Source organism: Microchirus variegatus (genome assembly GCF_963457635.1).
Source record: "Microchirus variegatus genome assembly, chromosome: 18".
In the NCBI taxonomy this organism is placed as follows: Eukaryota; Metazoa; Chordata; class Actinopteri; order Pleuronectiformes; family Soleidae; genus Microchirus; species Microchirus variegatus.
In genome coordinates, this window is record NC_139819.1 from 8,788,407 (window position 1) to 8,814,261 (window position 25,855).

A 25,855-nucleotide genomic window follows, 5' to 3' on the forward strand; every position below is an offset into this window, starting at 1 on the left:
CATTAAGGACAGTGTGTCCAAGTCAACAATATATAAATAAGGCGGAAACAATAAATAACATCCCATTAAGTGAAACGCACCAATACATTTACATCGTGCCGCGGAGTCAGACGAGGGAGAGAGGTTTTGTGAGGTGTGCCCTCTTAATGATGTAGACCCTTGTTTACCAACAGTGAAATTCAATTTCATTTCATTGCTAACAAACACTCTCATCTCTGTGAGAGATGTCAGTGCCACATTAGAGGTGGCCTTTTTCCTTTTTATGATATCTGACATGGCCCAGCAGCAGCAGCAGCAGCAGCAGCAGCAGCAGCAGCCGGCCTCGTAACCACGGCTAAAGCACCGACAGCTGTAAGTAAAAAAACTGTGAGTGAGCAGCGATATAGACGTCGATGAGGGATGTACTCAGCTATCTTTAGAGGTCAGGGAACGCTGAAGAAGCATTATTAACCTCCACCTGTAAACAAGCCTAACAGGGAATACTTAGTTCACATTACAGCGATGAAGTCCAGGTCCCACGGGAGCCACATTATTGCCGTCTGTCTATTTTGACCGGGTATTTAATTGCATTCACCAGGTGTAAAATGACTCCCCTAATTTAGAAAGCTGGAGGAGAATCTGCAGCAGCGCAGGTCACTATGACCAGGACGGGACAGACACTGTATGAGAGGCTCTGGGTAAATAGGCTGAGCTGATTGGGGGAAGAAGAGACCTGGGATGTAATAGAGAGGGGGGGGAAAAATACAGGAAAGGAACTGAACGGGGAGAAAAAAAGCAGACTGGATACACTGTAGAGGAAATGATGATTAAAAATAACAGGAACAGTGTGCAAAATGAAGAAGACCAGATGGAGTGATTTAGCTTTCACAAGTGGGAACAGGCTTTTCCTGCAGGCTTTTCTTCACCTTCACCAGGTCCATGGTGTGCATTACAACACACTCACACCACCTGCTCTCACACACACAATTAATGCAGCTTCCCTACAGCCAGGTATCTCCTGAAGATGGACAAGGTAGGGCTTGGAGACAGACAAGGTCAACAGCTTCTCCCAAATCTCTCATTTTCAGCGGAGGCTGACAGCCATGAACTTCTGCGGCCTGAGCTGAGCAGCAGAGCAGGCTCCCAGATGACATGATGAGATTTGCTCCAAAAGCTTATTGGGGAAACAAAAGGATCGAGCAAATACACCAACCACCAACCACTGTGCTGGGAACATGTGATTGGCTATAATATGGCTCTGGTGTAACTTTCAGTACCATGAGAATAAGAATAAGGTGGGGGGGGGGGGTGGGGGGAAGTGATAGCAGGTGATTGCTGGTGTAGCTATCAGAATACAACTAAGCAAAATGCTGCAGAAAACAACAAAATAAAAAATACCCAGAATGTCAGTTCTCACACAAGACGGTGGACAGGGCAACAACAGCAGACTCCCGTCAGCCCAAATAAGAAATCTAAGGCTGCAGTGGCAAAACTAGACCGTTTAAGTAAGGTACTAAATGTAGCAGCGTTGATAAATCTTAATTTTCTGATAACACACGCAGATGGTAGGGTCAGTATTTGGCATCAACAGCAGTGAATCCATGGACCCAGTCTGCCTTGTGTCAACAGTCATGGTGACGCCGTAATGGCGTGGGCAATCACTGGAATCTCTAAGCACAGATCATTCATGGTTTTAATGTCCACAGCAGATCGGAGAGTATTATTGGTGGCCATGTGCATCCTTTTATGGCCACAATTCCCCCCAACCCACCCCCACCCACATCTTCTAATGACTCATTCTGCCAAAAAAAAATAATGAACATGTCCCCTGAATGTAAAAGTTTCCTCAGTGGAGGAAAGTGAGTTTTGGGTATTATCTTGGGATTAAAGAGAACATTTTATGAGGCATGGTTTAACAGGGGGACTGGCAGCGTGACGAAAATGCAGAAATGATGTGATGCAACATCAACTGGTGTCTGAAAGGAGAATCCATGACACGAGGAAACTGAGGCAAGTGTGTGGAGCTCCCAGTAAAGTGATTAGCGAGTGTATATTCAACGGCGGCAGACTCACCGAGGTGTTTATGCAGGATTAAAAAGTTGGGTTATTTTTTTTTTCTTTTTTTCCCCGCTTATTAAATTTTAACACATTTCGTGTGAATAATGTACAACAGAGCAGGTCATGGCAGTTACAGCATATGTAAATATCACACAAAGGAAAAAAAATGTGTCCTACTGTCCAAAAACAAAATAATTGCAAGGCTTATTATACCAAAATGCCATCTCATTAGATCGGTAAAAAAAATAAAAAATAAATAACCAACACATCTGAGATGTGTGGGAGATAGAATAAAGCTCACATCGTATAGGGACTGGGTATGAGTGGAAAAACTCAGTGCTGAGCATGTTTTTTTGTTTCCTTAGTTTTTTTTAGAGCTGCATCTAACAGTTATTTACCTAACCGATTAATCGTTTGGTCCGTAAAATGTCACTGTGATCAGTGTTCATCAAACCTGGAAATGACGATGATCTGTGTACGAATGTCTTGTTTTTGTCCACAAAGCAGAAGAAAATATTCACATTTAAGAAGCTAAAACAATCAGAAATCTTCAAACCAATGAATCGATCATCAAAACAGTTGACGAATAATTTAGCAATCGGATCAATAATCTGTCGTTTTGCTGCTTCGCTTCACAAAAATGAGACCCTCCTGAGTCCCATAGTAAAATAATTATCATATATAAAATGTGTGAGGCAGCTGTTATGCTTTTATTTTCTTAAGTTCTTCTTCCCCCCCTCCCTGTAAAATATTTCTAAAATTAGATATTGACATTTTTTGGCAAAGCACCTGTTCAATACCCAGCCCTAAGGAAGTCTTTAAGAGCTTCATTCCTAAATATGAACACACACACACACACACACAGCTGGTTGTGTTGTTTGTGAGTATCTGACTTTAGAATGAAACTCTTCACATGAGCTTATGTACGATACTAATCTAACAATGCAGACGCACACACTGATTCCTGTATATAATGTGGATAATATTGCGACATTGTATTTTCCTATAAAACAGCGGTCCAGTGTTTTTTGCTCAGAGTATAAATCCCTCGGTCGTGTGGGCGGGATGAGGCGGTCAGACCACCCCCAAAATACTTTTTCAAATGGGTTCACGTCTTCAATGGAACGCGGTTCTTGTTTGATTCCCTTCTGGAAAAAACACTGAGGTGAGAGAGTTGATACTGAAACATTATTAAAAGATCCCGATACACTTTTGATGCAGTACAAAGTATTCTCTTTTTACGTTTTTTCTTTTTTTTAAAAGCATGCAGAATAAAGGGCTGTGGGCGTTAACCCACCCGTGAGTGGACATGAAGGATTGTGGAGTTTTTTTTTTGGCAATATAATATAGACAAGCGCAAATTACAGTCAGGCCGATCACTCCTTAAGCAGCATGTCGTTTTTTTAACGAGTAAAAAAAACAAAACAGAAAACACACTGAAAATAAACATTATTAACAACAACAAAAAAAAAAGCATGCGTTCCAGACGCCTCATGACTCAGTCCTGAGGTGTTGTGAGGCATTTCTGAGACGTCATTTGGGACATCGCGAAAGATGTTTCTGTCTGAGGGTGAGCAACAGTGCACGCGTGCGTGTGTGTTTTGACACAAGGTTGTGAGTCGGTGTGCATTTTGTGCGTCCGTGGGCGTAAAGCACATCTAAATTGTCAGCATGACACGTCGTGGGAGTTCTGATAGACGTGCCTTTTACATTCTCACAGCCTGTGTGTGTGTGTGTGTGTGCGTGAGTGTGAGTGAGCAAAAAGGTTGCGTTTGCATTGTGAAGAGAAAACAAGTGCGGTGAGCGCGTGTGGTTCATGATTTGGGGTTGGGGGGGTGTGGGGGGGGAACTGAGACAGTAAAAAACACAAGCAGCAGCAGTATTTTTTTTATACAGTCACACATTTTTGACACTGTCGTCAGTGATATGGCTGCTTATTTTTTTTTTGGGGGGGGGGGGGTAAATGTTTGCAAAAATGTCTGTGTGCGCCTTCAACTGTCTCTCTGAGTCAGAGCTTGCAGTTCAGCACTGTGCAGGGAATGTTGGAGGAAGACATTTTTACGGCTGTAGCTGTGCAGAGACAAAGGGCCTCGGGGCGGCTGTCCGAGACGACCCGTGAATGTGGTGGAGGAGGAGGAGGAGGAGGAGGAGGAGGAAGAGGACGGTGTAGGAGGCGAAGGGGAGGCCGGGTCGGACAGTGAGATGCTTGGAGACGGGCTTCCCCTGCTTGCAAGACTGTGGAGGCTTGAGGAGGCACTCGAGGCCCCGATCGCACGAGGGATATGGCTGTGGGGATGGTGCTCGCCACCTCCTCTCCTTACTCCTCCTCCTCCTGCTGGAGTTAAGGACTCAGAAGAGGAAGTCGCTTTCTCTGGCTGATAGGAGGACAGAGATGGACCTGTAGTGAGATTAGCAGCCGATGAAGGCCTCAAACCTGGGTGTGACACTTGAAGCTGGACTGGAGTGTGAGGTGAGGATTGGACTGACGGCGTGGAGGAGCCTGGAGCCAGATTTGGAGCTGGGTTCCGGGCTGAGAGCTGCGCCAGGACCCCCTGGCAGTGGCGCTCCTCCCTGACGGCGAGTATCTCGGACGGACTGTGCAGAGGCGGATAGTGATAGGGGAGGTGTTGGTTACAGAGGTCCCCTCCGAGTGCTGCCCCCAAACCCCGCATTGCCCTTCGGTCCCTTGGGGCCAGGCTGCTGCAGCTGCCTAGTCCTGCCCACCGTCCTGGATGAGTGGTCTAAGAAAGAGAAAAAGGCAAAGACAGATGTTATAGAGACTTTGTCGTTTACTTTGTTTCTATCTGTCCAAGTGTGCGAAGTGCACCTGCTGTTTTTCCAAGAACAAATGACTGAACATGTCCCAGGGAACAAGAGGGAAGCGAGACAGGAGGACACAGACAGACAAACGTGAATAGAAAGACAGGCAGGATCAGGGCTTCTGTGTGTTCAGTATAGATTGTTAATTGGGTGACATTTGGAGAATGATCTCTCTGGGCTCCTGCAGCTTGTTCTAATTGATTCTCAACCAACCGGAACCCTGCACACTAAAGACAACACACACACATGCACGCAAATTAGGAGGCAAACAGGAGGTAACATCTGCATGTATGTGTAGATATCCACTGAAGATGTGTAAAATATCCCACTCAGCAAGCTACGGGATCTTAAAGTACTGTCTGTGTGTTCGTCTCTCCCTCTCTCTGTCTCTCTCTCACACACACACACACGCACACACGCACACAGGCACACACGCACACACGCACACACACACACACACACTTGGTGAGGATGGCACATAAAGCTGGATGGCAGAAATGAGAGCCACCTGTTCTCTTTCACACTCCACTGCACCGCCTTATGCAACATATCTCATCCGCTGTCCCCCTTTGGTCTTCCCAAACTCACACCCTCTCCCTCTGACACACACACACACATTCGTTCGCGCGACACTAAAGTTGCACTGGGACCAAGTGTGTATTGTTCACGACAGTAACACAATCTCTTCTGACACTGAAACTCAAGAGAGAATGAGCTGAATTGACATTTGCCGACACGACGGCTGAGTGTTTCCCCGTGCGCGGCGTGCATATGGATGAGCATGTGTCTGAGTAAAATGTGCCTGCACAAATACTCCAACATGCCTGATATTAAGCTATTACGATTATTTGTGCAAGCAGGCTTTTATTTAGACGTCTGCGCGCATGTTTTAACGAGTATGAAAATCAATATAAAACGTGACGTTCATTACTGCGTCAATAAGGCTGTAGAAGGGTGTGTGAGACTCAGAAAGGTAATTATATTATTATTATGTGAATATTTTCTTTCTTTCTTTGCTCCAAATCATTAGAACTGAATCATTTTGGTTTGTGGACAAAACAAGACACTGGAAAACATCGTCAATTCCAGGTTTGACAAACACTGATCAACACTTGAATATGGAGTTATGATTATAAAAACAAAATTTGGTCATTTTCTGCGTCGTAATAGTTGCCAACGCTGATTTAAAAAACAAGAAAAAATAAAGTTGTGATGTGGAATTTTAGTTTCCCAGTTTTTTTCTTGTGTTGACACAAAACGACAATCATTCTCCTCTTTGTAAGCACACACACTTTTTAAAAACACATTATCTTTGTGCCTCGGCATTCGTCACTGTCTGAAACCTGTGTTGATGTGCAACACGGCAGAAAATGTTATTGAATTCTCTTCCTGAGCCGTTTGCAATTTGAATTCTTATTTTTATGACTGACCATTTACATTTGCCAAATGATGTAACGTCGCCGGCGTGTGTTGCAATTCATAGCACTTTTTTTTATGTTGCTTTTTATGCCTCTGCACTGACAAAGTGTCATTCTGTGGTAATGTTTTTTTTTTTTCATATATCAGAGTATTAGGTTTAACTAAAGTACATAAATTGGCAACAGATATATTTATAAAAAAAAACTCTAACTTTTATGTACATGAGGCCCACGTTTAATGACTAACGAGACAGAACTGATTGCAGAACAGATTATTACATTAATAACGTGGCAATTTCCCCGCACTAAAGAATGTCTTGCTAATTATACTGCCGTTGTAAACTCTGTCTGTGCATTGGTTTGTGAAAATGTCTAAGCCCTGAACTCGACCAGACTTTTAATATCCGACTGTGAGCTGCCATTTCGAGCTTTTTTGCATTTCAAAAGTAATGCATTTTGCAGGGGATTCTATGAGGATTTAGCTTTTTTACTGTGCTGGGCTCCAATTTAGTCTGACGCAGTATGGACTGCGGGTTCGTCAACAAGATCCTGAGAACAGTGGGGGAGAGAAAAAAGGTTTATGTGAAGGTTTAAACCTTTGAACCTTGATGTTATTTTTTTTGTATATAAAGGTCTCATTTTTGATAGTAAGTCTGGGAGAGCAGACATGCAGTGGAGTGGAGGTAGGTTAAAAGCAAAATTCAGCATCCAAAGACAGGACACAGGATATACATATATACATATATACATATATACATACATACATCTGTGTATATATATATATATATGTATATGTATATATATATACATATACATATACATATACATATACATATACATATATATATATATATATACATATACATATACACATACATATATATATATATATATACATATACATATACACATACATATATATATATATACATATACACATACATATATATATATATATACATATACATATACACATACATATATATATATATATATATATATACATATACATATACACATACATATATATATACATATACATATACATACATATATATATATATATACATACACATACATACATATATATATATATATACATACATATATACTTATACCTATACTTTCATAGCCAGTGTGGCAGAGAGTTGCAAAGGTGCATCCATGTAGAGGAAGCTGGTAAAAAAGCAAAATTCAGCATCCAAAGACAGGATATGATTGAAACCCGAGGCTAACGGATAAATTACTAATGCAAGACAAAGAGAGGCCAAACCTGCCAGACACCATAAAACTTTTCCACAACACAGTTCCAGCACGACTCGACTCGTACCTGCTCTGGTGAGCTGAGTCGATACTAAATGTGACGTTGACAATGCCGAACTGTAGATCAGTTCAAAAATACTTACAAATCCTGAAGTTCATCTCCAACATTTGGAAAATCTCAAGTCTGGCGTATTTAGCGACAGCACTGCCGAGAAGGCGGCGATCACAAGGTGCATCACAACCTACAATCTGCTGCGTCACACAGAGTCTGTGCTCCAGTTTTTAATTCACTGATTCTAATGATTCAGTTACACTGAAAACAACTACTTTACAAGTCACTTGTCCAGAGTTTGTGTGAGTCGCGTATAAATAATGTCACGGCAGCTTCATGCAGCCCTGTTATGCCAGGAGGTGTTATGGAGAGGTGAGGTCTCAGTATGTGGATCATACTTCATTCTGAATTGCAGCTTACACCATTTTACACATTAAAATTGGTGTCATTTCACGACCGACTGCAAAAACAAACAAACAAACAAAGAAGCAAAAACCCATAATAGCATTCTGCCAACAGTGTACTGTCTATACAACGTAGTTAAAGAGCTCAGGGAATGTGTCTCTGCTTTCTAATGGCCTCTAATGGTTGGATAAACACTACAAAACTTCTTGCCGTTTCCTTGATCTAATTAAGAGGAGTCAGAATTTCCACTGAAGCCAAATTTTCTAAATGGGGCACTGTGAAAAATGATGAGAGAATTACTACTGTGGTAAATTTCGCCATGCAGGTTTATGTGGGATGACTTAATTAGGGCTAAAGTGTTAATCTTACAGAAAAAATCTGTAGTGCTTTTCCACCCTCAGACACTTGAAATAAAACAACAGACGGTAAGGTGGAACAACAACATACAATTTTGGCAGGCAAGGGTGAAAGAAATAATTACCCGGCACAGTACAATGAGTTGGTTGTGGAGACATATGCTCCATATCAAAGGGACATTTCTGAGCCAAGAATTCTTTTTTGAAGAAACAAAATGTGGAATTAAAAAGAATTAAATACAGAGGGAGGCAACCAAAATGGGTTAAACTGGGGCAGCATATGTGTGAGTAGACAACAAAGGCAGACAAACGGATCAGGTCAAGCACAGTGAAGGTAGTTATGAGTAACAGGGGGGAAAAAAGGGGAGCAAATGAATGAGAGACTCGTGAAAATGTGAGATAAAGAAAAATGACAACAACAGAGGAACAGACAGGTGGCCACAGACCAAAAATAAAAGATTTACAAACTCAGGTGTCCTTTCTAAAGTACACGCTTTGCAGCAGGCAGGCAGGCATCATCTCCACTGACAGAACAGCCAGAGTGTATGCAAACACTCTGGAGAGTCTCTCTTACACACATGGTCCTATAAATACCCACACGCACACACACCTAACTAAGTCAGAGTGATTTAAAAGGGTCTTTTCCGCCTCTCCGTAGTCTTAGTTTTTATTGGGCAGTGAAGAATGCAGCAAGTTTGCATAAAACAGCTTCTTAAAAAGCCTAAAACATCCCACCGTACATTTGCTGTTTACCTGTCACACTCATTTTTACACTTGGGGGGGAAAGAGAGGGTGGCTATATTTATATATATGGTGACTTTTTGTCCCCCGCCCCTCCCCTCACACAAACTACTAAGTAAGTAATTATGGAAAACAAAAACAGCGTGTGGCTCAATTCACCGCCAGCCCATAATGTAAACAAACACCTACAACTGTGACTGCCATCAATCACACACACACACAGTGTCCTACGTTCCTCGAGCCTGCATTACCGATTCTACAGACGTTTATGGGGCTCAAATGCATTGGTCTTCACAGTGAAATTAGAAAATTAAAGTTTGTAACATGAATTATTTATATTCTGTGACACCCACATTTGAAACGCTGGGGGTATTTGATACAGATAGAATAACAGTTGTATAGTACACCGACACAAGTGGCTCTCCAAATCCTATTTAAATTATAATCAAACTATACACCACCGTTCAAAAGTTTGGGGTCACCTATATATTTTTGTGTGTGTGTTTTCCATTAAAAGTCACACTTTTATGCACCAAAAGAGTTGCAAAATGACTAGAAAAATCATCCCATAGCCTTCTAACGATTAGCAAACACAATGTACCATTAGAACACTGGCGAGAGATGGTTGCTCTATACACCCATGTACATACTCCATTAAAAACCAGACATTTGCAGCTAAAATAGTCGTATACCATTTAAACAATGTATAGAGTGTATTTCTGATTGATTTGAAAAAAGGCACATTTCTAAGCGACCACAAACTTTTGAACGGTAGTATATATATGTATATATACGTGTGTATATATGTATATACATATATACATATATACACATACGTATATACATACATATACACACATATATATATACATATATACATACACATATATATACATACATATAGACATATATATACACACATATACATACATATATATACACACATACATGCATATATATACACACACATACATACATATATATACACATGCACACAAATATACACAAATACACACACACACACACACACACACACACACACACACACACACACACACACACACACACACACACACACACACACACACACACACACACACACACACACACACACACACACACACACATATATGTATATATATACATATATATATATGTGTATACATATCTGTTTGCATTTTCATAGCCAGTGTGACAGAGAGTTGCAAAGGTGCATCAAACAGTGGAGCTGAAAACTTGATCTAATCTCTCCGACCATAATTGACAACTTGTTTATTGTGCGGTCAAAAGACAGATGTTTCAGCTCTGAGGCAGTGCACTGATACATCACAGTCGCTGTACTGTACACAACGGTTATTTACGTTTGGCATTTGAGACAAGACACTCAAATCACACAGAGCAATATCTATCATTTCCTTTGCCCCCCCCCCCCCCCCCCCCCAGAGAGTGTCTCTCTTGAATATTTACAGACAAGGTGTGTGTGCACCGCCAGTCTCCCACATCAACAGAAGATACTTTGCCGGATAAATCGGCGGCAAACAATCAAACAAGGAGTGAAACTGCAGCCTGGGTCTGGCGTCTCAAAGCCGTAGCATATCTGTTCTTGGAGCTCGTTTTCATCAGCACACAATCCCCTTAGGAAGTGAGACTCTTGTAAAGCCTGTAGCAACATCCTTGCTCACCCCCCTCCTCTCTTCATCACTCTTTATTGTAGTCTTCCATCTTCATCTGCCCTCTCTTCCCTGCCTCCCTGCACAACTCTTCCAATTTCTTCCCGCTACCTCACTCTGCACCTCACCTTTTTCTTTTGGGTTTATGTGAAATTTAACTTACAATGTATGGCACGGGGAGGGAGCGCATTAAAATGCAGGGGGAGGGGAAAAAAAACTACAGTAGTAGCAGTAAATCTCTTTTAAATCAGAAGAGTAATTCTGCCAAGGGAAGAACAGCAGATGACAGGACAAATAAAAGTAACCAACTTTTTCATACTGAAATACTAAACAAGACATAAAATACGAGACATAAAATAGTATTGTACATGACACCATATTTGTGGTTAAGTCAGATCCCTGCATATTTATACATCTAAGTATTTTATTATTTTAATTCATGACTGTTTGGAACGCCAGGAGATGGATTCTGAACAAGACCCTGGAGAATAAATACTGAAAAGTCCAGAAGGCATGACTCTTACCCTCTTCCTTCCTCTTGACCCCTTATCTCGTACCTTTTCTCCATTATATCCTTGCTACCCTGCCTTTATCGCTCTTTCTTAGTTATGTAACTTGGTGCTTAAGAATGCCAGCAGCAAGCAGGCCTGAACAGACCCTGACAGCCTGAGGATTGATGGTACACTACTACTGCAGTCTGGAGACCACACAGAGGGAGAGATGGTAAAAAAAAAAAAAGAGGGGGAGGAATGTTTTTTTTTTCAGCTGAGACAGATAGGGTGGGGTTGGTCTTGAGATGATGAAGAAGGATGGAGAGAGAAGAATAAGATAAGACCACAGTTGAGCTTGTGCTGCTAAAGCTGTCAATCCGACCCACACTGCGGCAAACTGCCAACTGTCTGGTTCGGGAGTCACATCCTGGACCTTCACGCTGAAGGCAAGAACCTGCAAGGCGGAACAGTAATGTGATGCAGAGGCACGGCTAATCCACTCACGGTGCCACCAAGACTCAATCCTGTCGTTAAAAAAATATCTAAATTAGGCTGATGTTAAATTGAGTAACAACGGGCAAACCTCAGTAACCTGCCACAGCCCACGAGTATAACAGGTCTGTGTTTGTGCCTCTAACTCTATAAATATTTGGACTTTGAATATCTCAGTCAGGACAACTCCACCGCATATCAATGTGGCTGAAGGCATGAATACATTACAGTGTGTCTGAGCCTGGATCATCTCTTTGCCTTTTTCCACAACAAACAAAACAAACTTATTTCAAGCAAAAAAAAAAACTTGCACATCACATGCACTTCAACACACACATAATCAAAAGAAACACTGTTTTTGAACCTGTTGAGTTGACCAGAACTTGGTGCTCTGAGTAGTTTCTGATAATCCCCAGCAGAAAATATTGTCTGTTTCTTGTTTTACAGAAGGAATTCATGCATTTCATACAGAGAACGTAGCCCCAACCTCTGCCAAGGGCCTGGGGAGAGCAGGGCAAATGTGGCAAACAGTCATAATACAAATTCTATGAAATTTATGATGTCCTCTAAAGCTAAGGTCACAATTTGATTGCATCAGGATACTTAGGTGCCAATTTCAGTATTGTAATTGGATAATTACAATAATTTTCTTCCTCAAGCCAAAACTGAATGACACAAGTCATATTTCCAGGTCTTAAGGCCACATTATACTTCTCCGACTGTGTAATGCGTTATCCGACTGCGTAACCACGGAGACCCCTCAAGCCTTCATACTTCTCTGTCGTAATGACGGATACGCACTGCAATTTCCCCGATTGCGTAGTGACCCCCGATCAGTAGGGGTCACTACGCAAGGTTGTTGTGCTTTTGGCTACAGTGAGCAATGGCGTCCGTGAGAGAAAGACTATTGTTGTTGAACACAGTGGCCGTTTCTCACTTTGCTGTGTCCCGGAACGCAGTTTTAAGATAATTTGAGGTGAGAAATTAGCCATTTAGAGTCTAAACATGTGGCAGTGTGTGCACACTGTGGCCGGCACAGAGCAGTGTTACCTCGGCCAGTCCTGAGGACCAATCACAGCCCTAGCCGTCTCAGTTGTCCCTTGACGGAGTGACGGACACTTAAAAAATAATTCGTGCAGCCGGAGACAACACAGAGGCTCTCCGACAGGCAACGCAGAGGGCTCTGCGTAACCTACGTAAGGCCCTGCTCTAACTGCTACTCTAACTGCTACTTTTTCTGTTCATCAAGCTCTCAGGAAAGTCACAATTCTGGAATGGAGAAAAAAAACATTGACCTCCATTAACTCCATGAGCCGTTGCTGTTGTCGACAAGATTACTAAAAATATGCTATGATGATACTTATTGTGCTATTTGCTTAAATTCAACGTTACTGAGAGAGACATGGGAAAAGCAGCTCCATTCGAGATTTTGTTTGTGTTTCTCATTGTCGAAGGCCTGATTGAAGCTTTTGTTGATAATTAGTTGTGTGTCTTGCTGACACACAACTAATTATCCTAGCAACAGCCTAGCAACAGCCTAGCAACAGCGCTACGTCTGTCACAAATTAAAAGACGTCAGCGAGATTGGGGGCTCGCAGCTGCAGGGACCCAGAGCGTAGTCGTTCGCTTGCATTCCAGCATGATCACCTTCTGAGATCAGAGCAGGAGAACTTGAGTCTCATACTTGCTACATGTGGTAGGTGATGTTCAGAAGTATTTTGCCCCAAGACTTCAAAAATCCTCCCAGAGAGAAAATGGCAGGCTGGCAAGTATTGAAGCCAGTGCCGTGCTGTGGCCAGGAGGCCTAATGAGGAATCTTGAGCAGCTCTGATGGGGCATGTACGCTGAGAGGCTGCATTACTCATCGACCATGTCTGTGCGTGCATGCACATAGGCAAGTGTGCGTGTGTGTAATCATGGTGAAACTCATCGACCACCAACCTGTGCCAATATGCTTGATAAGTATTGCCCAAAACCACAAGCAGAATGAGTGGGAGGTAAGAAGCAAAGTGAAGAAAAAAATGAGGGGAAAAGAAATGAAAGAAGATGAAGGAAAGGAGAGTTGGGTACACTCTGCATTACTGTAGCAACGTTTTTGTGCTATGTCGAAAACATTTCTGAAAGCTGAGAAGTTGCACGTGTGTGGTTATTACGGTAATTTCACTCCCGCAGTTTCAGGAAGCCGGAGAATCAGCGTCTTTGTCGTCAGAGAGGAGAGAGTGGGAAGAACACCTGTGCATAGTTTTGATACACTCGAATTTTTTTTTTGAGTTTGTTAACCTTCGCCAAGGAGGTATATGTTTTTCACAGGAGTTTGTTTGTCTGTCTGTTAGTTAGCAAAATAACTCTAAAAAGTCACGAACGGATTTGGATGAAATTTTCAGGAAATATCCGCAATGGGACCAGGAACAAATGATTCCATTTTGGGCGCTATCAGTAGTTACAAAATTTGCTGTCTGACCCAGGCACGTCGGCAGGGTATATTTTGTAGGCACTGAGCTGCCTTGGCGGAGGTCTGCGTTCTCCGAGTGCTTTTCTAGATCTACATGTTTTACACTGTTCAAATTTAAAATTTAAAAATGCGAGATCTGTTGTTCGTGTACAACTGCAGTGCTTTTCTAAATACACCTTTTTGTTTTTCTTCATTTTAAATTGTTAAACATGCAGTTAATTGCAAATAACTGCCAGATATTGGTAGTTATTCTGGATAAATGGGCAAAAGCACTTAGTTACAGGACCATCTCTAAATAAAATAATAAAATAAGCCCAAAAAAAATTCCATGCGGACAACGAAAGTGGGATGATGGAGTGAAAGAAGAGACAAGACCAAACAAGTGACAAAATTGAGTCAAAGAAACAAGGGGAAGAGGGTGACGCACAAGGTAACAATGAGGTAACACAACAAAGGAAGAGGAAAGATGAAAGAGCGAGATAATTAGAAAACCAGAGGTGGGATATAGAAAAACAAAAAAAAACAGATAGCATCGCTAAAAGGCAGGAGAGGGGAAAGACACTTCAGCGGGAAGCTGCACGGTGGAGAGTCGGGGTCATGTTAGATACTGCAGGTGCAACTAATGTGCCAATTTCCAGTGGTGCATTGGTATCCACCAAAAAAACAAACTTTCTGATTTGGAGAAGAAATCTTCGCTCGGAGGTTGAATATTTAATGTAATGTATACAAACACCTTCGCAGATATATCACTAAATATGAGCAGTGAGCGGTGACAGTCGCAAGAAATCCCCCCCCCCAACTTCTTTTAACAGGAAGAAACCTCCAGAAGAACCGGATTCATGGTGGGCGACCATCTGCCTCGACCAGTTGGACTCAAAGGATTTCCGTCTACCTTCAGATTACATACCACGGAAAAGGTGTCACACATATTCATTACGTCTATAGGGCTGGATAAGGATTTATTTCGAGGGGCTCATACAAGCTAGAACTGCCAGTGACGACATCCTGACAATGTAATATATAAAAGCAATAATACTGAACTTTGTGTTATGTTTCACTTTATCTGAACACAAAAACAGGCAGGTCGTGGGATTTGGGTGTGGGTGTGAATGCATTTGTAAGGACAAGCGTAATTCAGTAAATTAATAGAAAGCCTATTGTACGACTTGTGTCCACTCGACTAGCTACCCACCACTTCCTGTGCACTTCAGTGCCGTGTTTCCATTATGGTACGGTACAGTTTGGTACAGTACGGTAAAGCCCTGGGTCAAGCTTGTTTTGGGTGTGGACTGTGCCCGATTGGCAGCGTCAGCGAGATACGTAGACGACATTGGATGAGACACTGCAGACAAGAAACCCCTGTCGCCAGGGAGTGATGTTTTTCTGTCGCCCTATCAGCTGACTGCACTGTACCATTTTACTCTGGCACACCAAAGGGAAGGGTGCCAAAAAAAAAGGAACTATTGGAGCTGGTGCTATTCCTCATGGGAAAAAAATATGTGCTGTACCAAAAGCGAGGGTTTCACTCGATGGAAACATGGCTCAAGTGTAACTGGACTGATTGTCGCACCTGGCTGATTCCCCAGGTGTCAACACAGGAGCTGTTTCATTATTGCAGCAGCTGTGAACTATGCTCGGCATTACTCTCTATCTAATGGGCTGCTGTAAACTGTCACTATTGCTCACCGCGTGCATACAACAACTCCTCTGGATCACAAAATGCTGCTCCGTCAGTGTTAAGTTACGGCGCCATTCTCACTGTACATTTTAGAAATGTCACCGGTGTAAAAAGTGGCACTTCATCTTCTTTCTCGTCTCAGTTACCAAAGGCTTGTTCTGGTGGAGTGAAACCTCAGCCGCGCCTAGAGATGGTCTCTAATCAGTAACATTTGCTTGTCTAACTGGCGAGAGCTTCTCCTTGTTTCTGGGTACATTTCTGAACTGCCTTGTTCTAAGAAAGATGCTCCTTCAAATTGTTTGTATGCATAACCAATCATAACCTCTCTGAACGTTTGAAATCTAATTACACAACGGCCATCGGTTACACATCTGTGGTCATACTGCAAACATTTCTTGTTTTGGCTAACTGTCAAGCTATGATGGAGATATTTAAACATACCGTTTTATTTAGACTCACTGTGACCGTCCACTATCCTTCCAGTTGCACATGAAAAAAAACATCTCAAAGACTGCACGTTTATTCTCTCAAAGCATCTCCTGGCTAGAAATCCTCCCTGGACTTTTTGGCAAAACTTGTCGAAACATCCAAAGCTCTCCTGCCTGAATTTCCACTTACATTATTTCCCATGGACACAGCACACATCTCTCACTTCCACCTGACAGTGGTTCAAAAACCCAAACACATTATCATTCTCACACACACACACACTGTACGACAATCCTCCATGACTACAATGCAGTAAACTGGAAAACTATTTGGGTTTTACAGGTAAAACTCTACATGGACAACCTAAATCATTGTCGTCCTCCGATATTAAAAAGTGGAACAAGGTAATGAGGACTTTGCAGATTTAGATTTGGTGAACTGAAGCATGGTGAAAAACACTCAAATTCCCAAACGCAATATTCTTTGCGTATACGTGTTTAGACTCGGTGTTGTGTCAAATTTGCTATTAATACGACGACTGGCGTCTTCGGAATGCAAAGCAGATTGGAAAACTGACCAGTCAACTGTGTGAAATGTTTGTGTGAGCAAATTTCTCCGTCTTCTTCTTGTTTTCACTTTTAGAGTTTACTTTCTGGTTGTGTTTAATAATCAGCATTGCGTCTGTGCGATGGGGAGAATGTCGAAAAAGACAACAGCAAAAGCGATAGGACTCGATTAGTAGGAGGGCTCCTGAATTATAGGAGCAGTGGTGCCCGTGTGTGCGAGTGTAGACATCTTTATGCAGATATGCATATTTAAATATACAGGAAAGAATAAGGGAGAGGGAGAGAGAGTGATGGGGCTTTGGAGTGTTATGCTAATGTGAGCCAAAACTTTTAAGCACTCTGTATGTCTGCATCAACCGATTAATTGGCTCTGATAAGGTATTTTAAACACCATCAGCATCAGTGGACCCTGGTTTCTATAGTGCCCAATGGTTGCCCTGCCAACCCTCCTTTATAAAAAATAATAATATGAATCATCGCTTTCTCTCTGATTAGGCCCTTTTTGATTGAAAGATATTGAAGTTTAGTTTAAATTCTTGTCACCTTTCCATCCTTGCCCCCCAGTCGAGTGTGTATGCAAAAAATGTACTCCACCATCATCAGTGCACTGACTGATTACCTTTTCTCTACACACTCCGTTATTAGCTCATACTGCGGCAAGTACACACACACACACACAAGCACACACACACACACACACTTATATATACACAACGCCAAGCTTCACCAAAGTTTCAGTAACACACACACTCACAAAACTACCCTTCTGTCAGTCGGCGCAACTGATAAGCTGCTTCCCTGGTTTCTCATCTTGTTCTGTGTGACAGCCCAGGAGAGCTGAGACATTACATGAAATCTAATAGGTGGGGTGAAGGAGAGAGGAGAGAAGAGGAGCCCTAGGTAGAAGAAAAAAATAAGATTTTCCCATCAGATGTCTGGGAGGCCTGATGGTAATGTTGCAGTTGCCACCTGTGTCATCACGCTGATATCAACCGACTGCCCCGGTGCACTTACACTCCACACAATGGTTGCTTTTTACATTGCACGGCGCAAAGTGCCACAATTCTGATCTTTTTCCCCCCATCTGGCATAAAATCAGACATGGCGCCATGAAGATGCAAAAGCAGGGAAAAGGCAACGTGGATTCAGACATCGTCAGATCGGGTTTTCGAGCCTCATTTGTACGTGGAAATAAATGTGTGTAAGCCCCCGTCAATGCAATTTGTACATTCTTAATTAGACGGTGGCAAATGACGTAAACACACATGGACACTATCCACGATCACGTGACTCTCTTTTGACCAGTGCAATGGAGGACAAGAGCTCATACGAGTGCATCTCCATTTTGGCCTAACCTTTTCCATGACAAGCCCACACTGCAGGACATCATCTCCCCATGTGTAACCAGTGCAGATGCAGATCCCGATTAAACACCAGCAGCTCTAACGAGTCAAGGTGGTGAGACTGCTGAAAAAAATTCTCCCTTCTTTTTCCTATTTCTACCCATTTCACAGCTGTGCCCTTAACACGTCAGGGCCTCAGGTCATGGACACGGCAAAGTGAGTCTGTCCTCTGAGCTCATTTATTGGACTTGTGCAACAGCAGGGCCCTGCACCTTGATTCACAAGGGGGGGGGGGGGAGAGAAACCTAGCCCTGTTTGGTCAGTTAGCTCCAGACAAGAGACTATGTCAACAGTTTTATGGAGACTGTTTCACCCTACAGAGAGTAGGTTAAAAGAGCAGCATTGACAGAGCTCTCTGTAGAAATCCAGTTACAGGGACGCGCTCTGGTAACGTATGCTGCCTTTTTTTTAAATGAAATAATGTCATCTTCAGTGCTGCGAGTACCCAACAATGAAATTCAATTCACCTCATTTATCAGTGATTGGTAGACGGAAGAGATGTCACAAAATCATTTGCTAATAAAACCCATCTTAAGTAGTTTCGACGGGGACATAAATGACAAATTAACGCGCAAAGCACTTAAGAAGGCATTGTGTTGTTATCATCAAGAGAAAAGACTTGAGTAATGTGCCTTCAATCCAAAATAAAAAAAAATCCTTCCGTACAGTATATATCCTCATTTTGAAATAGAGAACACATTTTATTTCTTGCTATTATATTTTTGACAAAAAAAAAAAAAGAAGCCTGATATTGACAAATCTCTCCCAACAGAGAGAGTGACTGTTTTACTGTGCGTGCAATTAAGCAAACATGTCCATTGTAAACCATTATTGATGTGCGGCAGTGAAAACACACGTTATAAATGCTTGAGCATAGTTTTAAAGATTTAAGTATTGTGATTGACCTGGAGACACAGTGTACACGTGTACATAAGTCTGTCTTTTTGATCCTTTAAAGAATAAAACACGTGGACTAATATTCCACGATGTACTTTTTTTTGTTTTAATGTGTGCGGCTGCAGTGCACACAAATAAACATGTGCAGTATGAAGGGTGTGCCTTCATTATATAAGCAGTCCATCACACTATACTCGTGTGTAAACAGAAACGCCAGAGCAGTTGATCACCTGTCAGCCACTGACAGGTGACCCAGCTGTGCGGCTGACTTTAGGTGGTTTTAGATGATGCTTGGCTGTGAAGGATGTCTCAATTTGCAAAGTATGACTTTGCACAGTTTCTCCCTTCTTGCCTTTTTATAGTATAGTATAGTGTACACTGCCGTTCAAAAGTTTGGTTTGAAGGAAAAGCACTTTTGTTCAATGAATTTTACATTAAATGAATCAGAAATACACTCTATACATTGTTAATGTGGTAAACGACTATTCTAGCTGCAAACGTCTGGTTTTTAATGGAATGTGTACATAGGTGTATAGAGGCCCATTTCCAGTGTTCTAATGGTACATTGTGTTTGCTAATCGTATTAGAAGGCTATTGTATTAGAAAACCCTTGAAAACCCTTGTGCAATGATGTTAGCACAGCTTAAAACTGTTTTGCTGGTTCTTTGACCAAATAAAAGTTTATTATTTCAAATAAAAATCATTATTATCATTATCTAATCTTGTCAATATCTCTATTATATTTTCGGATTGTTATACAAAATTGTATAGGTGACCCCAAACTTTTGAGTGGTAGTGTATGTGTAGTATAAGATTATAATGAATATTCAGAGAAGCCCAGTACTGGTACACAATAAAAATCAATTTATAAAAGAAAGTGAGTGCTGCCACACCATAATAAAATCGATTATTAGAGCATATTTGTTTGCTTGCTTTTTTTTTTATTAAGAAATTTGTGTTCACACAAACACTAAGCTGAGCAGAAATGCTGTGGCAAGACATGATTTTTTCAAATGAGACATTTTCCAAATTAGGTTGGACACGGAAAATGAGTTTGCAAAAGTTATTTTGCTCCAATTATGTTCTAATGGGCTATTTTTCTTCCGAATAATTGAATCTTTTTCCTCATATAAAAAGCCACGGAGGTCATTAGCCTACATTCTACATTGGTATTGTCATTGTTTCTGCACTGCGTTCCATTTTTAGCCTCGGCACATACATTCAAAGGCAGCACTTAAATCGTCGCCTGTCGGGCAGCAGATACGGTGGCCACGGACCAGTCAACCTCACTGCGACGATTATCTACACAGAGCCACAGCACAGTGGCTGCAAATAAATATCAAATTGTTCAATTTCTGGGAAAACTATTTGTCCTCTATTACTCCAAGTAGGATGGTGAGTGCTATGTATGGTTGCTTGCATCTCTCTTTACCTTTCTCCTTCCTCTCCACTCAACTGCGCTTAATTCCAGTTATTACATCCCTGCTGCTGTGAGTGGAGAAGGAGAGGGCATCATCGTGGGGGGAGGGGAGTTTAAAAGTAGGCTGTGAAAGTGAAATTAGAGGATGAGACTGGGCAGCAAGCACAAGTCTTTTTTCCCCCTCTCTTCTTCCTCTTCACGATTTTTTTGTTATTTATTTAGACAATTAGCGATGTCGCCGACTTTTCCTCGGTTTTCTTTATTTCGTAATTAAGTTGGTTCATTTGTTTTTGTTAAGGTTCTGTGGACGTGCTGGTATATCTTCGGTCTCCTATTGAGCCTTTCTGATGATTTTCTTGACCTAGACTGGTTGATTGCTGTGTCAAAATGAGTCAAATGAAGCATCACCTCTGGTTTAGAAAATAAAACAACCTTTATCGATTGCAAAAAATCAGCAGTTAGAACAAATATTTGTGATGCTGGTGCTCATGGGAGTTTGTGATGGATCTGGCGCATATACGACAAGTCGGTGCAATACTGTACACGCATGCACGCATGGGTTTGAGTGTCTCATCAGCGAGTGTAGGCGCACACAAGGCAAAATATCACAACTCATGTCTCACACAGAATCTGAGAGCAATTCCCTGTCTGGTCTGTTTCTGTCTATCTCCTTATTCATAAAACAGGAAGACAAACAGCAAAAATAAGACAGAATGACAAAAGAGTCGAGGGGGGAACACAAAGGGAAGACAAGAAAAGGTAAAAAAAAGAGAGTAATATAAAAGTAGAGACGTAACAGGAAGAGGATGGGAAGACGAACATGAATTCTGTGATTAAAAAGGCGCAGAGGAAAGAGTACAATAAAACACATTTTCACATACACAAACTGTATATACACAGTCAAGCAAAGGCTGTATGAGAAACCATTAATACGAAATATGATAATTCATTAAAGTTCATCAAAGTTGTGAGGACGGGACCAGAATAACGGACCAATCACAGCTGATTCAACTGAGGTAGACCACCTCTCAGGTTATGAGGTTATTCAATCCACACTGTGTGTGAGGAAACGCCGCACGCCGCACAGTGTGAGGTTTGTTATCTTTCATGAAAACAAATTAGGCCCACATTCGACTTTTGATGAGACTGCCCCCGGAGTATAAAATACAACTCTACAAATGTGGTATGTGAGGGGAAAAAAATAGCCCCTGGCACAGAAAAACAATTTCCTATACTGACAACCCTGCGCAAACAAATGCACACAAAGGCAGGAAACACTCAAGACACACACATGCAGACTTCCCAAATAAATGATATAAGTGTCATTTTGCACCCCTGATTATTCCTGGGAGTATTTTCACACGGTAACATGTACAAAGACACTCGGCCTCTACCAAGAGGACGAGGACTAAATAATAAAAAAAAGCAATTTTTACACCTCCTTGTTTCTAACCGGCAGATTTGCTGTATGTAATTAGCACATATCTATTTTCTTGCACTTCCAAACAGCTCTTAAGTGTAAATACACTATATTGAGCACACAGATAAGAAGGTGGTTCAGACATTTAACGACAAGCAAAACAAACCCACTAAGTAAATCATCAAACTATCCCTGTGGATAATTTAGCAACAATGAAAGTGTGAATTAAGGCTTTATTGCCTTTTTAACAACCCCTACACACCTACATCAACACATGCACACACCAGAGATTTTAGCATGATTTAAAGCTGGACTAACAGGGGACAATGAAAAATGTCCCATATTCAACGTGGAGTCCCCTGTTTGAGAGTGTGAAACGACACTGAAGTCCCCTGTTCTACTGGTTCACAAGGACACACAGACGCACACACACACACAACATAACACCTCCAACTAGTAACACAGAAAGCCAAATTAACACAATTAAGACTTCCAAACACAATGAATATCATGTTGGATATGTAGGATAAGCTCAAAGAAACAAACACCACAACCAATGTGTGTAAATGTGTGCGTGTGTCACTCACTGAGAATGAAGAAACCTTAAGAAAATCAGACTTGTAGTCATGTAGTCACTGAATATTCAATTGCAATATTTGTCATAGAGATATCCCATCATCATGTTAGGTGTGTACGTGTGTGTGTGTTGTTGAGCGCATGCATGGGTCTACTATTTTGCCTCTTGGCCATCCGGAATCTGCGGATTCCAAAAGAATAGCTCATCCATATTCATATGGGTTTATGCTTTCATTAATGTTGCAGCAAATTGTCTGAGATCACAGCTTGTTTCTGCGTCCACACTTGTGTATCACTTCGACAGAGAGAGGGAGAGGGAATGAGAGACAGAGAGGGAGGGCGAATTATCAGACGGAGATGGAGAGAACAAGGAGAGGGCTACAACTGCTACAGATGGGCTTCATGTCCCCAGCAGATGAAAAGGAGACTGAAAAAAAAGAAGGGAAAATATCATAAAGATGAAGAGACTAGACAAATAAAAGAGGAGATCTTGAGAGGAGAAGAGAGGAGAAGAGAGTGAAGTTCTAAAGGTGTCTGTCCTACTTTGGCTTGACTAATGAACCCAAAATGTCCTGAATCTGTCCTGTAACACCGGAGGCCCAGTTAGACCACCATGTACTCCCTTTCTTTCTGTGTGCGTGTGTGTGTGTGATGTAGCGATGGGTGCCTGGGTGAGTGTTTTGGAAGTGTGACTGATTTAATATGCACTCTGCTGTGTGTTGAAGTTGCGTGCGAGTGATCTCGTGCCCTGCCTGCAACACTGTCCTTTGAATTAGAGACCAAACACAGACACATAACATATGTTGCTTTCCCACTACATAGTCCCAGCGCACCTCGCCTCGACATGGCACGGCTCCACTATACACGGTTTAGTTTGTTTTCCATTACTATAGTACCACCTTAATGTAGGCCGAGTCATCGTTTTACATGTGATACACACAAATTAGTGACTAGTGATTTGTAAAGCAGTTTTATTCGGTGTAACTGAATCATTAGAATCTGTGAACAAAAAGATTTGTTCACAGAATCATTCAGTACTTCCAGCATGACCGAAAGCAACAAAAAAAAAACGTGCCGAGTCGCGCTGTGCCGGGACTATGTAGTGAAAAAGCGCTTACATTTTACATTATAACTAGTGTTGGGCACGTTGAAAAAAAATGCTTGTGACGTCATGTTTACGTGACTCCCGATTGTTAAATTGAGTCTCTAAAGTAATTTACCAGTTAGCTCCGTTAGCTGTGTTAGCTCCTTTAGCGCGGTTAGCGGAGTGGTCTGTTTATTTAACGAAAACAGCAGCGCTACAAATAACCAGCGTACCCGTGTACTGCGTATGTTTGCCTCTGTATTTAAAGTTTAGCGTTACTTTCGAGACTCATTTTAACAATCGGGAGTCACGTAAACATAACGGCACGCTCGTCTTTTTTCCGGTCAGTCGTCACGGAAACGCGCCATGCGTTAACGTTGACGACGTTAACGTGCCCAGCAGTAATTATTATCCTTAAAGGTCACATAGAGTGGTCCTGTTGCACATATATGTTAGTGATAGAGGTCTACTTACATATATTAACTTGTTTTTATGGTCAAAAACCTCCTAGTTGCTGGAAACGAGCCGATAGAAATCTGTCCTTTTTGAAGCACTTGTCAGCCGCGCTATTTCAGACATAAATCTCGCCTGAGAAGACAGACTGTGTTGTGATTGGCCAGTACCCCGGAAGTGACATTCGGCACACCCGCTCTCAGAAGCGCAGCTCCCCCTTCTGGAAATGGTGGATGCACTGCTCCTCATTATCAAAACATTGTTTTAACAATGTTTAAAAATAGCTTCTTCATGACTCCCCGCTGCAGTCCCTTTTATGACTTTGACCCGGAGTCAGAAGACACTGTCGCTCGTGAAACACCTCCACAACGGACGTTATTCTTCTTCTGCGGTTCAATGTACGCAACCGGATGTGCCCGGACTAGTGCCCAGAGCAGGAGGATCAGCTGTTCCGGAGAACCGCTGTTTGCGTAACTATAACGGGATTTTCAGAGATCTCGCTGAGCCCGAGATTACAATAAAACACAGCGTTCTCAGCAATGGCTGAACTGTTTGTTTCGAAACTTCAGGTCTTCATAAACAAGGTAATGACGCAGATACACACTAAAAAACAGCGTTAATTGGAACTTCCGGTCTAGTTCTGCTTTAAGCATTACAAATTATGCTTACCCCTAACCATTAACATAAACCTAATTCAGAACCAAGTCTTTTGGTTGTGAGGACCAGCCAAAATGTCCTCACTTCCTATGTACACACCCGCCACCAACCAAAAGAGAAGAATCATCAAATGTCCAGGGAAATAAAAATTCTAACAAAATAATAATGCACACAGACAGTGCTCTCTAACACTAACTAACAACACACACAAGGAGACAAGGGTTTCACTGCATATAAGTGATAATACATCCACAGCTACCAGCTTCCAAGTTCCATCTCCCATCAGCATTTATGAGGCCATGCTCCATATCCCTTAAAATAAACAATCCCCAGCGCCTTGACATGCTTCTACATGCGAGCGTTCACGCTTTCCCGATCTCTATCCTCTTGGTGCTGCGAGCATGATTTACCATGTTCAAAGGCGATGACTATGACTTAATGAGACTCATGTAATTGGCTTCCATGTTGTCTGAGCTACGTGTACTGTAGCTCAGAGAGAAGAATGAACGTTTGAAATTTCATGTTTGAAACAAGATGGTGAAGAGCAGTGGGAGAAATGAACGGTGTTGGCCTGGTTTACAACGTTATTTGGTGAACAAAGTCAACATGATAATATTCTTTGACATGACTTTTATATGTTTTGTTCAAGCTCTGGTTTCTTTTTTAATTAAAAAAAATTAAAAATTACAGGAAGAAAAAAACAATTAATGAGACTGTTTATGCCCGACGAGAGGCATTTACTCTGGTTATTTGTTGGTTTAATCATTTATGTGTTTGGATGTAAAAGGTATTTATGATTTTGATAAAGATGAAATCATATCTGCACAACTTCGGTGCGTACCAACCTTAGAAATGACTCAGTGATGGATTGAAATTTTAACCGCCAACTTTTTACACAGGGTGGGTTAGATCAGAAGACATACATTAATAAAATTGTATTAATTCATTATTTGAATGACTGCATTTTAAATGATTTGAAAGCTAATGCTCGGGGGACGCTGAGGTTAATCAACATCTCAACCTTTCATCAAACACAGAATTAACATTACAGCATCTCCCAGCTGTACTATGGGGA

At 41.7% G+C, this 25,855-nt stretch overlaps 1 protein-coding gene across 1 annotated transcript in view; it reads right to left on the reverse strand.

The window, feature by feature from the left end:
* Positions 1–4,028: 4,028 nt before the first annotated feature.
* Positions 4,029–25,855, reverse strand: part of ccser1 (coiled-coil serine-rich protein 1) — a gene marked incomplete at its 3' end in the record, with an annotated part of 123,194 nt that continues 101,367 nt past the window's right edge. The window contains exon 11 of the mRNA XM_083904854.1: positions 4,029–4,778. Within this exon, the coding sequence (XP_083760980.1) occupies positions 4,029–4,778 (750 nt within the window). The remainder of the gene's footprint in view (positions 4,779–25,855) is intronic.